At 35.8% G+C, this 22,676-nt stretch overlaps 1 protein-coding gene across 1 annotated transcript in view; it reads right to left on the reverse strand.

Annotated features, from left to right (window-relative positions):
• Positions 1-7,391: 7,391 nt before the first annotated feature.
• Positions 7,392-22,676, reverse strand: part of LOC134538304 (neuroendocrine convertase 2-like) — a 358,913-nt gene continuing 343,628 nt past the window's right edge. The window contains exons 11-13 of the mRNA XM_063379498.1: positions 20,115-20,279; positions 19,356-19,473; positions 7,392-17,490 (exon numbers count right to left, since the gene is read on the reverse strand). Coding sequence (XP_063235568.1) covers positions 17,329-17,490; positions 19,356-19,473; positions 20,115-20,279 — 445 coding nt within the window. The 3' untranslated portion in view covers positions 7,392-17,328. The remainder of the gene's footprint in view (positions 17,491-19,355; positions 19,474-20,114; positions 20,280-22,676) is intronic.

The following is a 22,676-nucleotide window of genomic DNA, read 5'->3' on the forward strand; positions in this document are numbered from 1 at the left end:
GAAAACTACAAAAAGTTTACTTTTTTTTAAAAAAAAAAAAGTTCACTTTAAACAGTCTGTTCAGACTCATGCGTCCAATCATAATGCAGAAATGGTAAGCGAGCAGCTATAGAAGCGAAGTAAATATCTTTGAACTCGTTAAATGTAATGTTTATTTCATAGTTCCATTCAGGGTTAGAATGACACCATTGACGATTTTTTCAAACCTTCACTTGGGTACAATGAATTTTATTTATGGTGACAATTTTTCTTCGCACAGGTCAAAAACTGGCATTTTTAAACTATATATACCTATAGTGATATTAAAAACTAAATTTTTAATGACTAAAACACAAAACTTTGCGCATGCTTTTCAGTTTTACTGGAATAAAACTATTTTAAAATGAAATAATAAAAGATTACAAAATAATGTAAAAAAACACTAAAGTTTTCAGCCGTATTCCGGCATACGCAGTAAATTTTGTAAATGGAAAAGAAATATTCATGTAAATTTGTAAATTTTTACATTTCCATGAAAAAAATAACTGTAACACTACAAAATAGTTATCGTAGTTACACTGTGGTCGGATTCTTACCCGGGTATTTATGGTTTGTGTTGTCCCAGTACCTCCAATAGTTGAAGTTATTTGTGAACCATTTCCCTGAACAGCTTTCCAGTATAACTTCGCACATAATAAGCATTATGCAAAAAAAATGGTTGGATATTTGATTATCTTTTTCATGGTTAAAAAAAATTATGCTTGAATAAAAAACCATTTTAAATATACAATTACGCACTAATATTAGTAAGAAATATTCAATTTTATCTTGATTTTTTTCTTCATAAATGCAAACATAACCATAGCTATGTGTTGTACATATACATAACATAGTTACAGTATGTTTTTATAGTATTACATGTATATGATTGGCAAATATCGCCAAGAATGTAAGGGTGGGGATATTGTAGTAACTTATTGTCATCATTGTCTTATTCAAGTTTGACCTGTGACCCCATCGGGTTCTACCTTCGTAGCACGGTCTGACGCAAAACGTTCAGTTGAAGGCGTTCTAGGTTCAAGTCCCGTGTAAGGCATGGGTGTAAATTTAAAACTGTCAAAAATTGTTCACACACACGCGTCCAAGTCAATGAAACTGTCAAAATTTCAATAATAAGTCTTCTTTCGGCACGTTGGTGATAATTACATCACTAATAGACAAATATTTTTGTAAAAAAAAATAAAAACTAAAATTAGATGATTAAAAAAAATCAGCGCTTCTAGCTGGTAAGCCAAGGGTCCTAAGTTTTATTCCCAAATGTCCATGATTTTTCCTCTACACGTTCAGGACCATACCGCGGAAGGCAACACAGTGCGTTTGCGTAATCATCTTGATATTATGTGTTGAACCAGCATCCAGGACTTTCAGCATCACAGCATTCATTTTCACATCAAGCACATTTAAATATAAATATATGTTTTTTTTCTTTTAAATAGGAACTCACATACTCCATATTTCAAATCGATTCCCAGACAATTCCAATTCCAATATTATGTTTGAAACATATGTTTTAAGTGTATTTTTTTGCATTAATTTGGTAATAAGAAACTTAAAAATTAATTGTATGTATGTTTAGTTTTGGGCGCACACCATTTTGTAATCATTTTGAAGATTAACGTCTTAAGAATATCTGCAACTTTTACTAAGAAAATAACATATATTAAGCAAACATATTAGTCTGCTAGCAATAAATTACTAGCAAAGAAATTTTCACTGATAACTAGGAAACAACGATTTATATTTTTTAGTTGTTATCAGTTCTGTTTTTTTTTTCTATATTGGCAATACAAAATTGGATTGAGAGAATATAAGAAATGGTTTTCTATATTTATTTAAAAACATTTTTTTAGAAAAATTTAAGATGATGCCATAAAAACCTCTACACGCAAACTACTGAATTAAATAAATAATTTCAAAGGAAAGAGAATAATTGTTTCTCAAATCCAAAAATGTACGAGAACATTCGAAGCCAAACCAGAAGTTTAAAACTATTTAAAGTAATTAAATAATTGAAAATAATTGTTACTTCAATATCAGAGAAATATAACTTTTCACAAAAAATATTAATAATTGTGATCATCACATCTTACCTCTAATATTTAATTTTTTTAAAAACTACATGTTAATAATATGTATCGTGAATTATATACTCACCTCGCTCTTCCTCTTTTCTTGCTTGATTTAACTCACGGAAGTTGGCACCGTAGCACTTATTTAACTAAATAATGTATCTGAACTTACATAAAATACTTTCAGAACATTTACAGTACAACAGTGGCGTAGCCAGGATTTGCGTATGGGGGGTATTAAAGCGGGTGGTCCGGGGGTCCTCCCCCGGGAAAATTTGGATTTTAAGGTGTAAAATAGTGCTATTTTAGCAGTTTTCGGTACTTAAATTAAAATATTGTAATGGTAAAAATTTTATTAAATTTAATATGAAATTTGTTTGAGTGATGAATAAGAAATTAATTAAAGATTTGGTGCTAAAGGGGGAGGGGAGGGGGTGGTTCGAACCCCTAAACCCCCCGCCCCCCTGGCTACGCCCCTGCAGTACAATAATCACTGATACCAAATGTCAAGGTAGTGTGTGTGTGTATTTACTTATGTTTCCCATACAAAAGTTTCTTAAGGCGTCATTTCTTGGCTGAAAATGAAAACCGACACGTGGTTTCCCGCCTGAGGCAGGGTCGGCATGGATGGGACGGGGCTGACACCCCGAGGGAGAGACCTATCCTCCCGGCCAGCCTGAAGGATGCGTTAGACGAGATGAGATTGGGTACGGGGTTGCGACGGAATGAACTGGTCGGGGAATCAGCTTTCACTTCGAGCGCGTAATAATTTTTAAAGCTCTCTAAACGCACGTAAAATTATTTTGACGTGACGTCTAATAAATCGATGAACGCCGGCTGCACGCACGAAAAAGTGTCCCGTTACGCACATTGTCCCGTTACGCTGTGTCCCGTTACGCTCATTGTACGCTTGCGCCGCATCTATCTCTCTTCCACTCGATTGAAACAACCATCGATTTGACTTTTTCGAGGCACATTAAACTTGAAACACTCCCATTCGTTTCCTACTTTTCCTATCATCGTCCTATCCTTAACAGAATAACACAGATTGGAACAAGTTAAATGGCAAACATGTATAAAAGTTATAATTAAAATAATCTCTTCGTTAAAGTAATAAACATATTTGAATTAATGAGTGCAAATAAAAGTAAATTTATCAATTAAATTGTAGATTTCATTTGACTCCTTCTTTGTATCCATACAAAATAGTGATAATTCAATAAAAATGATTCAATTTTATTCATAAAAGTATGCAATAATGTCATCAATGTTTTGTTATGACGTTGTCACGTTAAACTATCGTCCGTAAACCGACTTTACAGACAAACAAATTTTATATTTATTTATTTATTTGGATTACACTAAACATCTCGTTTTTGAACACTCACTCGCAACAAATGCTTATCACCCGGAAATCGATGACATTTGGTATGATTCATATCAGATGATGAATTAGGTTTTACGAATCTCTATGTAGGTACGTACATGCTCTATAAACAGTGTACCTGGCATCGTAATCTCTATGAATAAAAGTGTAAACGTTCGTTCTAAATCTTAAATCTTCGAAAGTTCTTCACCGATTGCTTTGAAAATTGTATACTGCGTTGCATTCGAATACGTCGCGTTTCTATATATACCTATATCACACCTGTGACAGGTAAAAAGATAGTAAAAAAATATAGTTATATAAATTAATTTTTGTGTTCGTCTTCTGTGTTGTAAAGATAAAGATATAGACATGTAAATATAGGTATAGAGAGATATAGAATGGTATAGTGAGGTATGGATATATATATAGATAAATATGGAGAGATGGTATATGTGTAGAGAAATATAGTGAGATTTATAGAGGGACGTATATAGAAAGATAGAGAGAGATATAGAGATGCTTTGTATATGTGTAGGCCCTACCTACTTCAAAAAAACTGCAAAATATTGATAGATAGCTACATAGAAACGTATGCCAGGCATTAGATAGTTTTAAAATATAATTTTACTCAGCGTCTAAATCCAACAAAAAAAAAACTCTTCAAATTCTTGTACTCATGTTGACTGTTGATATCTAAAAAAAATGATTCGCGCACATACGATATACAAATTAAATACAATTTAAAAATTTTTTAACACGCGCACTTTCTATAATCAAACTCCTAACAACAATAACCGTTCCCACTTTATGCTGCGTTTTTTTTTTCTTTTTTTTTTTTTTTTCGTTTGAACACGTTATCACGAGCAGATGCGCTTCTGAACTACGGTCACGTATGGGAACGGACAGAGTGGTGAGAGCCGAGTCGGGGCTGCAGGTGACGTCATGCGCAGAACGATGCGCAAGCGACCGAGGCGACCTGTCCTCACCAACCTTGGGGTTCTGACCCCTCGACCCCCGCCTCACACTTCCTGAATAAGGGGCCCAAACGTTAATCCTCATGTCGTCGATCAGCGCAATCATTTAGCACGTAGGCCTACTCCTTGCTAACACTCCAATTTTAATTTCTGCTGTTAAGAAATAATGTTTATTATATTTGCTGTATAGTTTGCTACTAAAATTTTTATCAGTCACCTCGTTCGAATACAATTTTTTCAAGAATTTGTTAATATTAATTTTTGTTGCCAACATTGAGGGGCAATGAGCAAAATGATCCATAAATTTTTAGTTAAAATTTTTGCATTATTTTATGATATTATTTTTAAAATTATAGTGTGATGAGTCTCCAACTCTTATGCTTTTATGCAAACATTTGTTTTGTAATGCTATATTTACCGCCATGTCGTTACAACCTGTAAATGCGTTACCTTAATGCGGCTGCCTGAAATGTTTTAACTACTGATTACCAAAAGAAAACACTTTACTTTTGTGACCACATTTATTTAAAACCTTCGTATCCTTTAAAGTAAAAGGTGTAATACGTGTATAAAATGATGCTACCATTTTAAAAAATGCCTATCATGTGAAACTAAATATACTTATATTTAAAAAAAAAAAAAGGATTTGTTTATTTTTCATTAGAAAAAAAAATGTAATAAAAAGTCGTGTAAGACTGTATTCAAGTGATTTACTATTCCATTTCCTTGAAGAAAAAAATGCTGTTTAAAATATAGTACATTCGTGACCGAAAGAACCATTTTTATGACAGTCTGGTCAGAACAACATTAAGGGTATGTATAATGTTACGAGGATACTAGCGGCGATGCAACAAGGCAGGCCAGACTGCCCGGCTCGCCGGCCAGCGCAGCCGGGGGGGGGGGGGAGGGTGAGGGGGGGGTCAAGGGAGGTCCCCCCCCCACCACCCTCCCGGAGAGGTAACGCCCGCCCCTCTGCGGTAATCCGATTAGGTCCCAACTAGGACGCCACTGTTCTCGAAGCTTCGCGTGTTTAAGTCGCGGATTCTGATGCCGACACTTCGGGTTTTTTTTTGCGAGACCCTTCCAGGGCGGAACTCCGCACGTGTGTAAGACGGTGCGGATCTCCGGCGCAAAGAGAGACAGAGGCTGGTGGGCGAGGCTGACACGGGAGCTGTGAAGTGATGTGGGCGAGTGACTCCTTTGGCGAGCGATAGCGTGGCGACGAGCGAAGATTGGTGCGTCGGGAACTGAAGGCACCCGAGTGTTGTGTGCGCGGCGGGAGAGGTGAGTAGCGCGAGGCAATGTGTTCGGTCAGAGGTGCGTGATAAGTAGAGACCGGAAAAATTCGTGGATTCATTTCACGACAGCCTAAAATTCAAATAGTCATACCTCAGTGCTGCCTCTGTTATTGGCTCACAACTCACCTGGACCAGTGAGAAACACTCAACTGAACCTGTATCGAATCACAGGCCACTACGTTGGGACACCTTAACAAGACAGCAGCCAATGAGAGGGTGACATTTGACAGAGTGTACGTAAAACTATAAAGTTCGTCCTGGAGGTCATTGAACCCGCGATTTTTTCCGGTCCCTAGCGATAAGGGTCTAGCAGTAGAGAGAGCCACTGTCTAGCCTAGCTCAAATTGCGGGGGGGGGGGGAAGTAAATTTTAAATTAATGAAAAGTAATCAATTTAGTGAATGCCGATTAATTTTTTTATAACTTAATTCTTTGTGATAATATTAGTAAATAAATAAAAATGTTATTAATTAATTGCGCTATCCATTTCAAACCTGTTTCCTACTCTCAAATTTGTTGTCAGAAATACGGATAATCCTTATTATCAGATAAAGGATACATTTAAATTTAAAATAAATAATAAGAAAAAATAAAAAATATATAATTTAGCTACTAGAGAAAAAGGTTAGAGTATAATAAAGTTACTGTTAGTTTTTGCATAGAAGTTTAGGCTAGGTTATAGTTGAAATTTAAGTGTAATTAATAGGGCATTAGTGACAGTTACTTTGTTAGTGCATGAAGAATTGGAAAATGGCGCCCGACGAACTTAGGAACATAATGGCGCTCTTAGCCGAGATGAAGAACAAAAGGAGAGTAACCAGGAGATATTTAAGAAGAAATTGGATAGGGGCCAAGAGGAAATGAAGAATGACATGAAGACTGAAATCGAAGACATTAAGAAGAACTAAGAAGAGATCACGAACTACCAAGAAGAATTGAAAAAGGCACAAGAAGATATGTGAACGAGCTGATGGCGCCGCAAGAAGTCATGAGGAGTGAACTAGTAGCTCAAGAAGAAATGAAGAAGAATGACGAAATCAGCATTTAAGTTTGAAGGTAAAGTACAGGGTCTGAAGCAGGATCACGCGCAACAAGAACAGAAACTTTTCCAAAAGGAGAATAAGCTAATTCAGCTGGAAATCTAAGCGTTAGTGGCGTGAAAGTGGTGTGAACTCTTAAACAGTTATGTTCAAACACGAGCTTACGTGTATGCTTGGTTGCAAGCAGTTCAATATTTACGTGTTGATAGGAATCGCAAGCTTTGGCGACAACTGTCTTAAGTTTCTTGGTTCGTGAGTTTTTTTCCGCATCAAAAGTTAAAAGAGTTCACCAACGTTTCGATCAACATTGCAGTCGCCATCATCAGGGCAACAGTCTTCTAATGACTGCTACCCTAATGATGGTGGCAGAAATGTTGTCCGAAACTTAGACGAAATCTTCAATTTTGACGCGGGAAATAAACAAATTCAAGAAACCACTTACACTAAGAGATATTATAACCTTAAACCGATTAAATTTTCTAATACTTACTGAAGATCTTCTAAAAGTGTTATTATTCACAAACATAAAACTTTAATACTTCGGAATGCGCGAACATATTGACTAAAATACTGACTTATAATAAAAAGGGCAGTAAATTAATGGAAAACTATTTATATTTAAATTTGTCTCTGGTGTACTACAAGTATTTTACGGTTGTACAATAGCATTTCACATTGATTTCATTTATATTACACGTGATATAAATTAGTCACATATTAAACAGAGCGTAGTATTATTAACATGCCACAATAAATTATTTTTCTAAATATTAGATTACATTTATGTACAGATATGTCTATATTATAAATAGAATTTTTAAATTAAAAAATATTATGTGCGTCTGTTTTTGGGTCCACAATCAAGTAGGAATAACAACAATCAGGATTCTATTCACACAAATTATCTATACTGTATTTAATTCACACTCTACACGTGTTAGGTTTCTACAACAAGTTTGATTATAAGTATGTTTTCGACATTATTATCTAAACAATATATACAATAAAGTAATCACACCATTAGGTTATGGTGAAAAATTATGTGTGCAAATTATTGTCACCATATCCAAAACACAGTAAATAAATAATTCTGAAAACTTTATCAAGTTATAAAATGTCTGTACCATAATCTGACAAAATTTTAATTATATATAGTATGCATTTCTTTATAAATCAGTTAACTAAATTACTAACTATATATGGGGGCTCATAACCTTTATTCTCATAATTTTTATTCACTCGAAACACAGAATTCATATGAAGCTACTGAAATGATACAAATAATTCGTTACACCGTACTTGACTTAAAAATAATTCATGCAGATTAACAAAATTGAACGTACTAAACTATGAATAAGCTTTCATTATTCTTTAACTTAAGTTGTTTAAGGATAAGTTTAATTTAGATTAGGTGTTAAAACAATAAAAATATTCTTACATATATAGTGTGTATTGTGGCTAATTACTTAAATATTATACCTTACAATTTTCATCACCAATTAAGTGATGTTCCTAAAAGGTTTTCTTTGTGTACCTAATAAAACAGTGTCACTCACAATAAATATTTTTGATGAATTAAAATCTAAAAACTGAGTAGTTATGCATAACACGTGATGATAACTGTGGGTAGAAAACTGCTAACTTATTTAGCCTTTAAATTTTTTTAACAATAATGGACTGTCATACTAGACAAAAAATACAAAAATAACATTCATGCTTAACTAAGGTCGGAAACTGACTATAAAACAGATATGTCAAATCCAATACAGAAGTTATCCTTTTGATTACGTACTTTATTTTTTCGCAAATTTACTGAAATGTCCTTGGTTTATTTAGTATACAATCGTCATTTAGTTTGTGTAATTGAAGTCACTAAGCAGGGAACAAAAGGCGTGAAAATATTCGTAACATATTTTGGTCATTGATTTTTATTAACAAATTAAAAAGTGATCCTACAGAATTTCCTTGTTTTCCACAGAAGATTTCGTCTTACACTCATTACTTCCTATTTAGTAAGTATCTTCATGTTTCAAACTAAAAAATCAAATTATATTGTAAACAAATTTGTACCTACCTATGCTTGCCTCTGATAATATGAATTATCTTGAGTGTGAAAGCAAATTATCGTCCTAGAGAAAAATAAAGTTTTTCAAGTTCATTATTGAAAAGCTTCCTGTTAAAAAGAAACATAAGTTATTAAGGCGTGCTGCTTTAAGCCAAAAGTGCAATATTCATTACCTAATTTTAATGTAAAACAGGAAATTACTTTGGTTAAGACTTAATCGTTAGAAATAACGAAACACAAATAATTTTTTTTGTTGGTGACCCATGGCACGAATTTGTAGAAAAAATAGTTATTTACATAATCGAAAACACGAAGTTTTTAATGCTTTATACAACAATTTTGGTTCTTCTTGTACTGGTAATTTAAATCAAGGAAACTTTAATATTGCCACATTTGTTTTGTCTTAAGTGCCTTCGTTGTTTTTCTTTATTTTTTTCTTATATATTCCAGTTAAATAATTCTCATGCCACTTTTATTTTAGCAGATTATGTTTTCAGTTATAAAGGAAGCAAAACGTAATAGGGTGAAATGTATAGTCTTCTTATGTTAGATAATAAGAAACTTAAATTATTGGGATGATTCGTTTAGGATTAGGTAACTAAATCTACACATTTTTAATATTGAATGTTGTAATTTAATTCGCAAAATTTCCAGTACAGAACTTATAAAGTATAAAAAATTTTAATTCTTGGCAGAGCTTTTCCATTTATTTCAATTTTAAAAACAGTGTTGTCACGTGCAACATACTTACAGTTTTCTATTTCACACAACGCATTACATTTTTAATCGACAATTTAATCAACTTCATTGGACCTTAGAAGTGAAACCGTATTTTAAACTACTGACTCAGTGTCTTATAAATTCGTTTTTTTACTACTGAGCAGTCATTTGACTAAGTGTCGGACACATGAATGTTGATTAAAAATCATTATTTTTGACACACGCCATTTCTAGTTTCTAAAATATTCAAAGCCATTATTTAAATCAATCTTCCCCATTGCAAGAGTCATTCGAAGAAATTGGCAAATGACTATCGGTCAAATGACTTTTCGGTTAAATGACTTTCGGCGAAATGACGGTATGTATATACCTGTAGTTCAAACTATTTTCGGTTTACTGCCTGTCGGTTAAATGACTCTCGACGTAAAAACTGTCTGTCAAATGACTTTAGGGTAAAATGACTGTTGGAAAACTAACGGTCAGTGTACTGCCTGTTGGTTAAATGATTTTCGGTCTACTGCCTGTCGGTTAAATGACTTTTGACGGAAAAACTGTCTGTCAAATGACTTTAGGGTAAAATGACTGTTCGAAAACTAACGTTCAGTAAACTGCCTGTTGGTTAAATGATTTTCGGTCTACTGCCTGTCGGTTAAATGACTTTTGACGGAAAAACTGTCTGTCAAATGACTTTAGGGAAAAATGACTGTTGGAAAACTAACGGTCAGGGTTCTGCCTGTTGGTTAAATGATTTTCGGTCTACTGCCTGTCGGTTAAATGACTTTCGACGGAAAAACTGTCTGTCAAATGACTTTAGGGAAAAATAATTGTTGGAAAACTAACGGTCAGTGTACTGCCTGTTGGTTAAATGATTTTCGGTCTACTGCCTGTCGGTTAAATGACTTTCGACGGAAAAACTGTCTGTCAAATGACTTTAGGGAAAAATGACTGTTGGAAAACTAACGGTCAGTGTACTGCCTGTTGGTTAAATGATTTTCTGTCTACTGCCTGTCGGTTAAATGACTTTCGGCGAAACGACTGTCGGTGTACTGCCTGTCGGTCAAACATTTTGTCTACGGCCGTGACTCTGTTTGAACGTCGTACATAACTTGATGTTTGGCTTTACCCGCAAAGCAGACTTTTAAGAAGAAAAAACTCTAAAACAATCGATATTACAGAAGCAATTTTGTGTTTTTTTTTCAACTGTGTGAACCCATCATATAAACTTCTCTTGAGTGATAAACACGCATTTAGGCAGGGATAAGATTTGTAACTATAAATATTTGACGGACCTTTTACAAAAACAGACAAGCATAATATAGTATAGGGCAAAATTTTCTACAGAACTAAAAATGTACTGCTTATACAGCGGAACATCTGAAATAATTATCCTAGATAAAAAATAATTGAATGAAAATGGATTAATGCAGCATGATGGGTGACGCAAAGCCTTAACTGGGTAGTAGACTTATCTTTAATTATTTTGCTTATAATATTTAATGTTTACAAACATTATGTAAAAGATCCATAATTTGAACATATTTTATATTTTATAAAAGGTTTTTCCTACTCAACAAGTCCCGATTTAATGTGTTTTTTTTAATGTCCGTACTAGTATGTATTGAAAGAATGAAATCATATGTTATATAGCTTTCGATTATCAGTTATATGTAGTCTTCGTCTTCGAACTCTTCATTTTTAGTATATCATTCATTAATCAATAAAGTTAGGTTTTTTCAAACCATATAAACCTGAGTTTATCAAGATTTAGTTTAAACCTAATATTTAGTGATATAGTGAATGATATCCAAAAAAATAAAGAGTTCTAAGACAAAAGTCACAAAAAATACATATTAAATTAAAAAAAAACTGTTAAATAAGGAATTGCTTAAAAGCCAAAACATGTTTTATAGACACATGTATCGTGAATTTATTTGAAATCATATTCGAAAATACGAATTATTACAATTTAGGCTACTACCCTGTTAAAGAGTGAAAACTCGATCTAAACAATGAAGACATTTTGGTCATTTCAGAAAACCTACAATTGAAAATTGCTTTTTCCACGGTCTGATGGTAACCTATTTTTCTTCGGTTAGCTACTGATTTATAGCTTCACATCTGTCTTTCCCGTGAATTGCGAATCCTGATTGAAATTACCAAGTGAGCTTATAAGCGTAAGCGAATTTCACTCTAGTAATACTTCACGCCCACATATAAAATTTACCAGCGTAAGAAATAAAAACTTACAGTAAATGGAATGATACAATATACTACGATCAAGGTGAATTTTTATTTTATACCCTTGCTCAAGTGAATATACTTCACTTTATGTCCTACCTGACAAAATTTAATAAGTGACTCCATTGAAAGTCTTTAAAGTTATTTTTGCAATGAAAATATAATAACTATTTGTTACAGTTTTAAATTATAATATTTATTTAGTGGTTCTATTATTCGCTATAAAATAAAGAACAATTACTTTGGGAGTTCACGTGTATTATAATGACACGTAACTTTATGTCTGCTTTCAGATTTCAGGTAAGGTAGATAATCTTTTTAAAATACATTATATACATTTTTTACGCATATTTACTTAGGAAAATGAAACCTTTTAGACCCTATATATGAAATGTTAATAAAAATTGAATTTCTAAGGTAATGTTTGCTGCAATTTTCCTTTAAGTAATATTTTCACTTTAAAAAAATTGAAAGTTGTTTCAAGGTAGTCCTTAATTATTGTTTAATTCACTTAGAAATAATACATTACCAATTCATTCAACTCTATCGTAATATATAGCATGGGCTCTACAAAATAATCGTTTACCTTGGTGGCCGAATATTTTTCATTTCTCTACATACAACAATCTTGACTCTTCTGTAATATTCTAATACTAAATACCAATTACTTAAAATTTAAATTAAAAACCTAATAGTATAACATCATGATAATTTATATTGTTATATATTATGTACAGTACATTGAAATGTGATGGTTTAGTGTCCATTAAAATATTTTATAAGGAATGTGATAACACACTAAGTGCTAAACAAAATTTCATTTTTTATTTTGTTTTAAAATTCTACAAAACAAAATCATTTTTCATCAATAATAAAATAAATATATCCTTCATGGTTTCTCGTATAAAACGGAGAACTGTACAATATTTTACAATCTTTCATTTATAAATTTATGCTTCAATGAAAGTTTGCCATAATGTAGCAAAATGTACTGGTCCACTCTTCCAAGTTTAGAGTTAGTATAATAAATGTTTATGACAGAATTACAGTAATAAATTCCAAACATTAACATAAAACATACGTTGCTGTAATTAAAAAATACTGAAAATATGTTATTATAAATGTAAAATACATTTACATTTACACAGAAAGCTAGCGAGTAAACAAGGATGCAATGTTTGAAGGAATGTTAACGTATATAGAGTAAGAAGTCCAACAAATAATCTAAGAAATCGACACACACTTTTTTTTTAAAAATAAATTTGTGTTTTTCATGCTAGTGAGAATGGTTTATATGGTTTCACAAAACTACACAAATGCTCTTTAAATTTTCTAACCAAAATATAACTATATTTATTTAATATTCCACTAATACAGTCTAACGGCGTAGAACAGTTTTTGTAGTACTGTGGGTACAGAAATAGCCATAGGTACAGTTATTGAATTTTTTTTTAATTTTTGATAATCTACAACAATTAAACATCATAAACAACTTACAGACTTTTCAGTTAACTATAAAATAATATTTTAACGTTAAAATTATCTATTTTCATATGTTGAACTACTTTCTTATTTCAGTTTCGTATTGAACTTAATGTCTTTTAACATTAATTATTTATTGTATATAACATATAAGCTAGTTACAACACATTGAAAAAATCAGCTTGGTCAAACTGTCAAATACTATGCCTTAGAGATTTTTTCAGCTCATACATTATAGTGTATATGCCAGAGTAGAATGATAAATTTTTAAGGATAAAATTTTCTTGTTTGGAACTGTGCCATTTTGTTCTAATATACATGGAACCAAACACTAATTAACACAAATGTCATGTTACATAAATTTATGCTTATTTGTGTATACCATCACAACTGTCAAGAGAAATAATCATCTGCATATGTGGATTATTTCAATCAAATTCTTATATTCTAAGTCATGCACATAATTGTTTGATTTTGACATATTTGAAGGACTTCGTTACTGCATTATAGAAATATTTTTTGCATTTTTAATAATTTTCCATCGCATTACAATCAAATTAGTTTGAATGATATGTAGCTCATATAATTAATATTACTACGAATTCGATATATTAAAAATAAATTATGTTGCTATGAATAAAATCATTTTACTAGTTATATTAAAGAGCTATTCAAAAATATTATGTTAAATTTTTAAGTTTTTTTATTGTATGTTAAAAATATCTAATTTTTCATACCAAGTAGGAACTACAGGTTACCTACATGATGTGTTTGCACAAAAATATGGATACGCCCTACACAAATATTTAAAATACTTTACCTCTTCATAAATTACTGCACAAACAGGAGTTATATTAAAAATTAAATGACTCACAAATATTATCGAGACTTGAATTCTTCCCCCAAATATTTCTACATTGCAGATAACCATCTTAATTAAATGACAACATGTATTACTGTATACTTAGGGGTAGTATATAAAACAATTCTTACAGCATTTTTTCTAAGCTTCAGTTAATGAGCTGAAAAAAGTTTCATTATTATTAAAGCATCCTTTTTATAATGATTAACCAGGGCGGAAATTATTTCAAAACTATGAAATAGTTTTATACTGGCTGATACGAAGGTAAGCTACTTCTAATTCACAAAAAGTAACAGAAATGCTTGTATAGATTTTAATGCAAGTTATTCACGTTAAAATACACTGTTAAAAAAGGGTCGTGTAAACAGTTCTTAGGAAATGCATGGTTTGAAGATTGTTGGAAGAATAATATCTTGACTAGTGGTGTATCAAACAATGCTTCTCTGACAAACGAAAAATAAACAAGTAAATAAATAAATAAATAAATAAATAAATATAGATACTTGTGTAATCGCGGTATTAGAAGAGCCACGATTAAATTGAGGGTTTATTACACTCCAGGGTAAACTCAACTTGACTATACATAATCAATAATTTTTAGAGTGCCCGTTGGTCGAAATCAAGGTGTCATCCTTTGGATGGTATTACGTGATCAAGAAACCACTTCTTTTACTTATTTATGATTGGTTCCGAGTGGTCAAGGGCGTGTCAAGAGAACTGTTGTTTAATCGTTAAGTTTATGACCATTAGTAGACTTAAGATAATAATTTTTTTGTTAATAAACTTCCGGTAGAAATACCACATTAATTTTATTTATTATTCATTCCTAACTAAACTAATAAATATTTCAGCAAAATAAACTATAGAGTTTTGAACATTATTAACTTCCATAAATGTAATGGTTTTAAAAAATACATATATTTTTTATAATAATGAAGTAAGCTCCAATTTTTGTATATTCAAAAAACTTTTGTCTAGTAAAAAAAAGCTCTCGCTAGAATACGGTAATTTGTTTTCTAAATCGTAATTAATAAAGAAAGTAATGGTTAACAAATATCAGTTCCGAGAAAAAGTTCTAATCACCCTTATTTTTTATAGCATATCTTAACCATCCGTCAAAAGCTATTTAAAATAAGTTTATAAAGGATTTGTTGTGCTTAATAAGCAAATTTTACCAAAATTACTGAGTGGAATATTATCATAGTAAATTATCTAATGGTCTTAAGCTTTTGTTAGAACCTGTATGTGCTTAGATTCTACTTTGCTACCCGAACGAACGTGTGAAATATTCAGGTATTTAAATGTTAGTGTTAGCGCTGAAATTTTTTTAGTAGTGAAACTGACAGGATAAACGTAAAATAGCTTATTAATACAACATCGGCGTCTTGGAGGCTTGGGCTAAAAGTCCATAGTGTACACGTCCCTTCCTCTGGATGTGACCTTGATACAATGTGCTCTTGCTTCATCCTGTGTTTTTGTGCAGTTCGAGTAGGTACGAGCGACGTTTGGTTCTCTTGACAGTCGTCGGCGCCATCTTGCGCGTGGGGCTTAGGCGTCGGAAATTTCGTTTAGGGAAGGAAGGGAGGGGGGTAGTTAGAAAGTTGTAACTGGGACGAGTAGCAGGAGCTGTTTTCCCAAATTATTTCGATTGAATCACCTAAACTATCTATATTTTTGTGATTATTTAAAAATAAATTCTCAAAATAATTTTTAATTATTGTTTGTAAATAATTTTGTAAATTTAATAATCATTTCTTTGATTTTTTATTTTTAACTTTTAAGGCTGATTTATGTGTCAACTCTATCGTGAAATGAGTGCATGTGTTCGGGTGGTATATAACCGTTTGTACGTAGCTCTTCTCCTCAAAACTGTTAATTTATTTTAGGATTTCAACTATCGACCTCACCAAAAAATTAATTTTACTATAACCCCTACAATTACTTTATAAGAATATCGTAAAACCAAACTATTAGATATTTATGGATTCTTTTCTAAACACGAATGATTTGCAAAATAGGCTAGGTAATACAAAACTACATACCACATTAATAAACGATCCATATCATTCTAGAGTTTAAATCCAAATCGGTCTATGATGTTAAAATAAATTTTAAAACCAGCCTCATGAAATAAATAAACTGATATTTAAAAAAACTGATGTGGTTATAATGAGTTCAATTTAAGTCATGAACAAAAATGTTAAATTATAAACGCGAAATTATTACGGAAACTACCTCCGATAAGTTGGAGTAGCAGTAGTGGTGATGGTGGCCAGAGAGGTGTGTGGTGGTGATGGTGGGGATGGCGAGTATTTGTGCTGTAAGGTGGAGAGAGCTGTTTGCGGATGGGGGAGCCGTGCAGTGAGGGAGATAGTAAGGAAGAGAGATGTGATGGTTGTGGTGGGGGAACAAAGCAACGATGGTTGCAAGGAGGAGAGAGGAGTCTATGGTAGGGGAGGTGCGCGATGGAGAAGTTAAGGGGAGGGATGATTAGGGTGGGGGGTGGTGCGCGGTTAGGAAGATTGTATGAAGGGGAACCAAGTAGCGGCGGTTGTAAGGAGGAGAGAGGAGACTATGGTAGGGGAGGTGCGCGATGGAGAAGTTAAGGGGAGGGATGATTAGGGTGGGGGGTGGTGCGCGATCTGAAAGATTGTAGGGAGGGGAACAAAGTAGCGGGGGTTGTAAGGAGAGAGGAGTCTATGGTAGGGGAGGCGCGCGAAGGAAAAGTTAAGGGGAGGGATGATTAGGGTGGGGGGTGGTGCGCGATCTGGAAGATTGTAGGGAGGGGAACAAAGTAGCGGGGTTGTAAGGAGAGAGGAGTCTATGGTAGGGGAGGCGCGCGAAGGAAAAGTTAAGGGGAGGGATGATTAGGGTGGGGGGTGGTGCGCGATCTGGAAGATTGTAGGGAGGGGAACCAAGTAGTGGGGGTTGTAAGGAGGAGAGAGGAGTCTATGGTAGGTGAGGTGCGCGATGGAGAAGTTAAGGGGAGAGATGATTGGGGTGGGGGTGGTGCGCGGTTAGGAAGATTGTAGGGAGGGGAACCAAGCAGCGGGGGTTCTAATAAGGAGAGAGTATGGTAGGGGAGGCGCGCGATGGCAAAGGTAAGGAGAGAGGTGAAGATGGAGGGGGCGCGCGTCGAAGGTTAACAGCGGCAGGCATGAGCACCAGGCCGCTTACAGTTTGCTGCGCTCCTCGTGAGCCTTTTTGACGATGGCGAGCTTGGAGTGCGGGTCGGACACGGGCAGGTCGTTGTATGGCGGGTCTCTCGTGCCGTGCAGCATCAGCGTCCACTCCTTGATGAAGCCGGACTGCGACGACTGCGAGTTGAAACTGATCTGTGGGGTTACACCAGCGACTCACACTTTAGGCCCGTTCTGCAATGAGACATAATCAGACATTGATCGTGTAATTGGAGACGGATCTCAAAGAGCTTGGTTTCTATAATAGCAGTTGGAGAAAATTCCGTTCAGATTAGCTCGGCAATGCTGAGCTCTTCTGTTTACGTCGCTCCGTGCGACAGTTAAGAGCTGAGTATTTGGCTGCGGTGGTAACGATGTTTTTTTTTTTACATTCTAAATATGTAAAAATTTGTTTCAGGTACAAGAATATGTAGTGTTTTATTACTTCTTTGTGGTTTTATTAAATTATATGAATAATTTCGGCTCATGTTATGATCTTAGGCATAATATTTCTATTTTTAATTAACTAAGTATTTCTTAACTTTCAAATACCTACCGTGTGTTACATGCCCGTGCACTTTAGAAGCTTTTCCCGCGATAGTGAAATGTTACGGGATATCAGTCTCCATTTATGTGATCAGTTTGGGTTTACACAATAGTAAAACGGGCCTAAGGCTTCTTCATTTTGGATTATTTCTAGTGTTTTACTGTGCAATGCAATTAGCAAATTTGTTTGAAAATGTAATAAAGAGGCTTTTAAATAATAATATCTGTAAGCCACCAAATATACAAATAAACTTAACATTATAGACCATTACAAAATAACATAATCTAAATACTCAATTTTTTAAACTGTGAGAATTTTGATCCCTTAAAAAATCATATTGATTATATATAAATTTTTTTGGCTTCAGCTTCGATGTAAAGAAGACTGTCAATGACATGAGCTTTTTTTTACAAATTTAATTACAAAATGTGAGCAAATTTGTTGAGCTTGTTTCATAGGTACGGAAAGTTGTTTTATTTTTAATGAAAAACTAACAGCATTAAAAATAAAACATTTGTTCTACAAGATTCTGTAGCCCCCAAAAAATTCCAACTGCATCCACCAAGACACATTTTCGACAGTTATTTTGGTAAATGAGATGATCGATGTGTTGGAAGGGTTGGGGGGGGGGGGGGCGGTAGGCAAAATTGATTCACTGTGCAGCTTTGAACGCCCCATATCTATAATCAATTATATAAACCAGTTTGGGGTGGGGTAACTTGTCTGAAACCTCCAATACTACCATCAAGTGTTGATGGAGTGGTAATATATTAATTTTTGCTCCATATTATTAGTAAAAAAATACACACATGTAATATTACTGGTAACATAGATGTACATATATGACTCATTTAGCTTTTAGCCAATATTCCGTTTCTTTTTTACAGATATCTGTATCTGACTCTGGTTGCTAATGATGTCAAAGTATGAATAGAGACTAGACTACAAAAGTATTCGAAGAATACAAAATGGATAACATGATATTGAAAGTCATGCTAAACCAAACAGACCTTCGCCAGGAAGTGAGAGGATAATTTATTTTACCAACATGGGGGTCATAGAATCCACGTAATACTTTCTCCTTGACAAAAACCAGAAACTACAGAGGGACTTCACTCCATTCTTCAACATTTTGACTATATGTTTCCCCCATACTCACTTGCATAAGGCGGAGAAAATGTATATGCCTGCAACAGTAGAACATTCTGGCAGTCCATGTTAGAACACTCTGGTACAATATCTAGAGAAATATCGAGCAGGACAGCGACTGGAGTCGAAACCAAAGATGATCCATCATGGTTGACTACATCCCTATCACAGACTCCTCATGTGGCAGACACGCCCGAACGCATCAGAAGGTTTACGAATGGCAAGCATCGAACCCCTAAGCCCACAATCTGTGGGGCCAATAGGGAAATGCACTGCCACCCCATGCTCTATTGTACGCTACTAGGATTGTAGTGACGGGGTTTACCTCCAGCAGCCACGTGCCCTGGGGGTACTCCCCCCACGTGTGCGTCGTCATGAACGGCCATTTTGTGAAGCCATCACGGTGGTCGTCGTCGTTCACTCTCCGGCTGAGGATCATCGACCTGTGGGCACGCGTCACTTTTAACAACAAAACTGTTTTTAAAAAAATGTATATGTATTGTCACTGGGAGTATAATATAAAATGCTCTTACAAAATTTGATACACAGTCTATTAATATGAATGCTGGAGAGAAGTTGTGATAAAATGGTTGACCGTGGTTTCGGTTTTGTAACCGTAAAGGTAAAATCTGTCAAGAAATATTTTGGGCACGCCACTAAAAAAAACACATTTCGGATACATATGTGTAATATTGCTGGAACATTACAAAGTAAAATTCATAAAAAATAATGTAGGTATATTACAAGGGGGAAAATCAGTCATATTCCCTGGAGGGGAGTTGGGTGTTGAATAACGTTAATCATTCCTTTTTTCACGGTTACAAATTTCAAGCGCAAGCTGGCCCCCATAGTGATAGACCTTTTTTGATTGAACGGAGCCTAGAACCTTTCTGGCATCTCCAGGATTTAGACCCCTGGACTATTGTGTGCTGCATTTAACTGTGAATATTACCAAAATCCAAGGAGAAATGTCCGCCTGAAATTTATTTTCACCGTGCCGAGACGAGCATGTCGCTGCCTCAGACATTGCCTATCACTGCGCCTGCTCTATGAACAGTTTAGTTGGAGGCTCAGGGTGGCCTACCTGGTGCCCATGGGCGAAGTGAGGAACAGCTCCACGTCTCCCCTGCGCGTGGCGTTGAGCGTGATGACAGCCTGCACGTGCTCCAGGTAGTTGACCTGGGTGTCCTGCCCCTGGCACGCGTTGGTCGCGATCTTCAGCAGCACCGACCGGTTCGGCGGGATCTCCCTGCCAGGACACGCGACAGGAGCACTGATACCTCGGCCGCAGGCTCCTGATGGTCACATCCACGTGGCGCCTGAGGTGCTTGCAGCACTGACCAGTTGGGAGGGATCTCTTTGCCGGGAAACACATACATCACTGGGACAGGGCACAGGCTAAGAAGGGTCACATCCACACGGTACCTAAGGTCCAGACACTTTGTGCTGCAGCACTGACTAGTTGGGAGTGATCTCTTTGCCGGGACACATACATCACTGGGACAGGACACAGGCTAAGAAGGGTCACATCCACATGGTACCTAAGGTCCAGACACTTTGTGCTGCAGCACTGACCAGTTGGGAGTGATCTCTTTGCCGGGACACATACATCACTGTGACAGGGCGCAGGCTAAGAAGGGTCACATCCACACGGTACCTAAGGTCCTGACACTTTGTGCTGCAGCACTGACCAGTTGGGAGGGATCTCTTTGCCGGAACACATACATCACTGGGACAGGGCACAGGCTAAGAAGGGTCACATCCACACGGTACCTAAGGTCCTGACACTTTGTGCTGCAGCACTGAACAGTTGGGAGGGATCTCTTTGCCGGGACACACACATCACTGGGACAGGGCACAGGCTAAGAAGGGTCACATCCACACGGTACCTAAGGTCCTGACACTTTGTGCTGCAGCACTGACCAGTTGGGAGGGATCTCTTTGCCGGGACACATACATCACTGGGACAGGGCACAGGCTAAGAAGGGTCACATCCACATTGTACCTAAGGTCCAGACACATTGTGCTGCATCACTGACTAGTTGGGAGGGATCTCTTTGCCGGGACACATACATCACTGGGACAGGGCACAGGCTAAGAAGGATCACATCCACACGGTACCTAAGGTCCAGGCGCTTTGTGATGCAGCACTGACCAGTTGGGAGGGATCTCTTTGCCGGGACACATACATCACTGGGACAGGGCACAGGCTAAGAAGGGTCAGATACACACGGTACCTAAGGTCCAGACACTGTGCTGCAGCACTGAACAGTTGGGAGGGATCTCTTTGCCGGGACACATACATCACTGGGACAGGGCACAGGCTAAGAAGGATCACATCCACACGGTACCTAAGGTCCAGGCGCTTTGTGATGCAGCACTGACCAGTTGGGAGGGATCTCTTTGCCGGGACACATACATCACTGGGACAGGGCACAGGCTAAGAAGGGTCAGATCCACACGGTACCTAAGGTCCAGACACTGTGCTGCAGCACTGAACAGTTGGGAGGGATCTCTTTGCCGGGACACATACATCACTGGGACAGGGCACAGGCTAAGAAGGGTCAGATCCACACGGTACCTAAGGTCCAGACACTGTGCTGCAGCACTGAACAGTTGGGAGGGATCTCTTTGTCGGGACACATACATCACTGGGACAGGGCACAGGCTAAGAAGGATCACATCCACACGGTACCTAAGGTCCAGGCGCTTTGTGATGCAGCACTGACCAGTTGGGAGGGATCTCTTTGCCGGGACACATACATCACTGATACAGGGCACAGGCTACGAATGGTCACATCCACACGGTACCTAAGGTCCAGACACTGTGCTGCAGCACTGAACAGTTGGGAGGGATCTCTTTGTCGGGACACATACATCACTGGGACAGGGCACAGGCTAAGAAGGATCACTTCCACACGGCACCTAAGGTCCAGGCACTTTTTGTATTACGCAGACACATTGCAAAGTAAGGTGCCATTTCTGGAATATATCGTGAATATTACGTGCTGCAGCACTGACTAGTTGGGAGTGATTTCTTTGCCAAGACACACAATATGGGCACTGTATTAGATACAGGCTAGCAATAAATGCATCCGCATGGAACACACTATTATGTAAAGCTACAGAAACAAGGCAATTTTTTCAGCAAGTGATGCCTCACATCTGAAACTTATTTGCGTAGTGTGTGCTGCATCTTTGTGTAGTTCGGAGAGAAGATCTGTTTGCAGGGGCAAACAAATTATATGCATGGTCTCAGCTAAGACTAAGGCTATTTAACAGACAAGTTTCACATGCAGTTTTGCATCATTACAGTAATATTACTATGTTTATTTAAGTTAATATCACATTTATATAATTTAACTCATACCTATAATATATATAATTTTTGCTTGGACACACACACATTTTTATATTTCTATATACATACATATATATACATAAATGTAAAAATATGTGTGTTATAGCATGTATAGTTGGTGAAATGTTTTGGTTATCGATTTTTATAGCTATTTGTATGTTTAAGTCATTTTAATGCAGAAAATACTTTTTTATTTTAATATCAGACTATTTAAGTATGAAATGCATCAACATAATAATTTAAGTTCAAAAATTTATAACAATAAAAATATATTTTTTGGTGTAA

The sequence above is a fragment of the Bacillus rossius genome, chromosome 13 (assembly GCF_032445375.1).
Source record: "Bacillus rossius redtenbacheri isolate Brsri chromosome 13, Brsri_v3, whole genome shotgun sequence".
NCBI lineage: Eukaryota > Metazoa > Arthropoda > Insecta > Phasmatodea > Bacillidae > Bacillus > Bacillus rossius.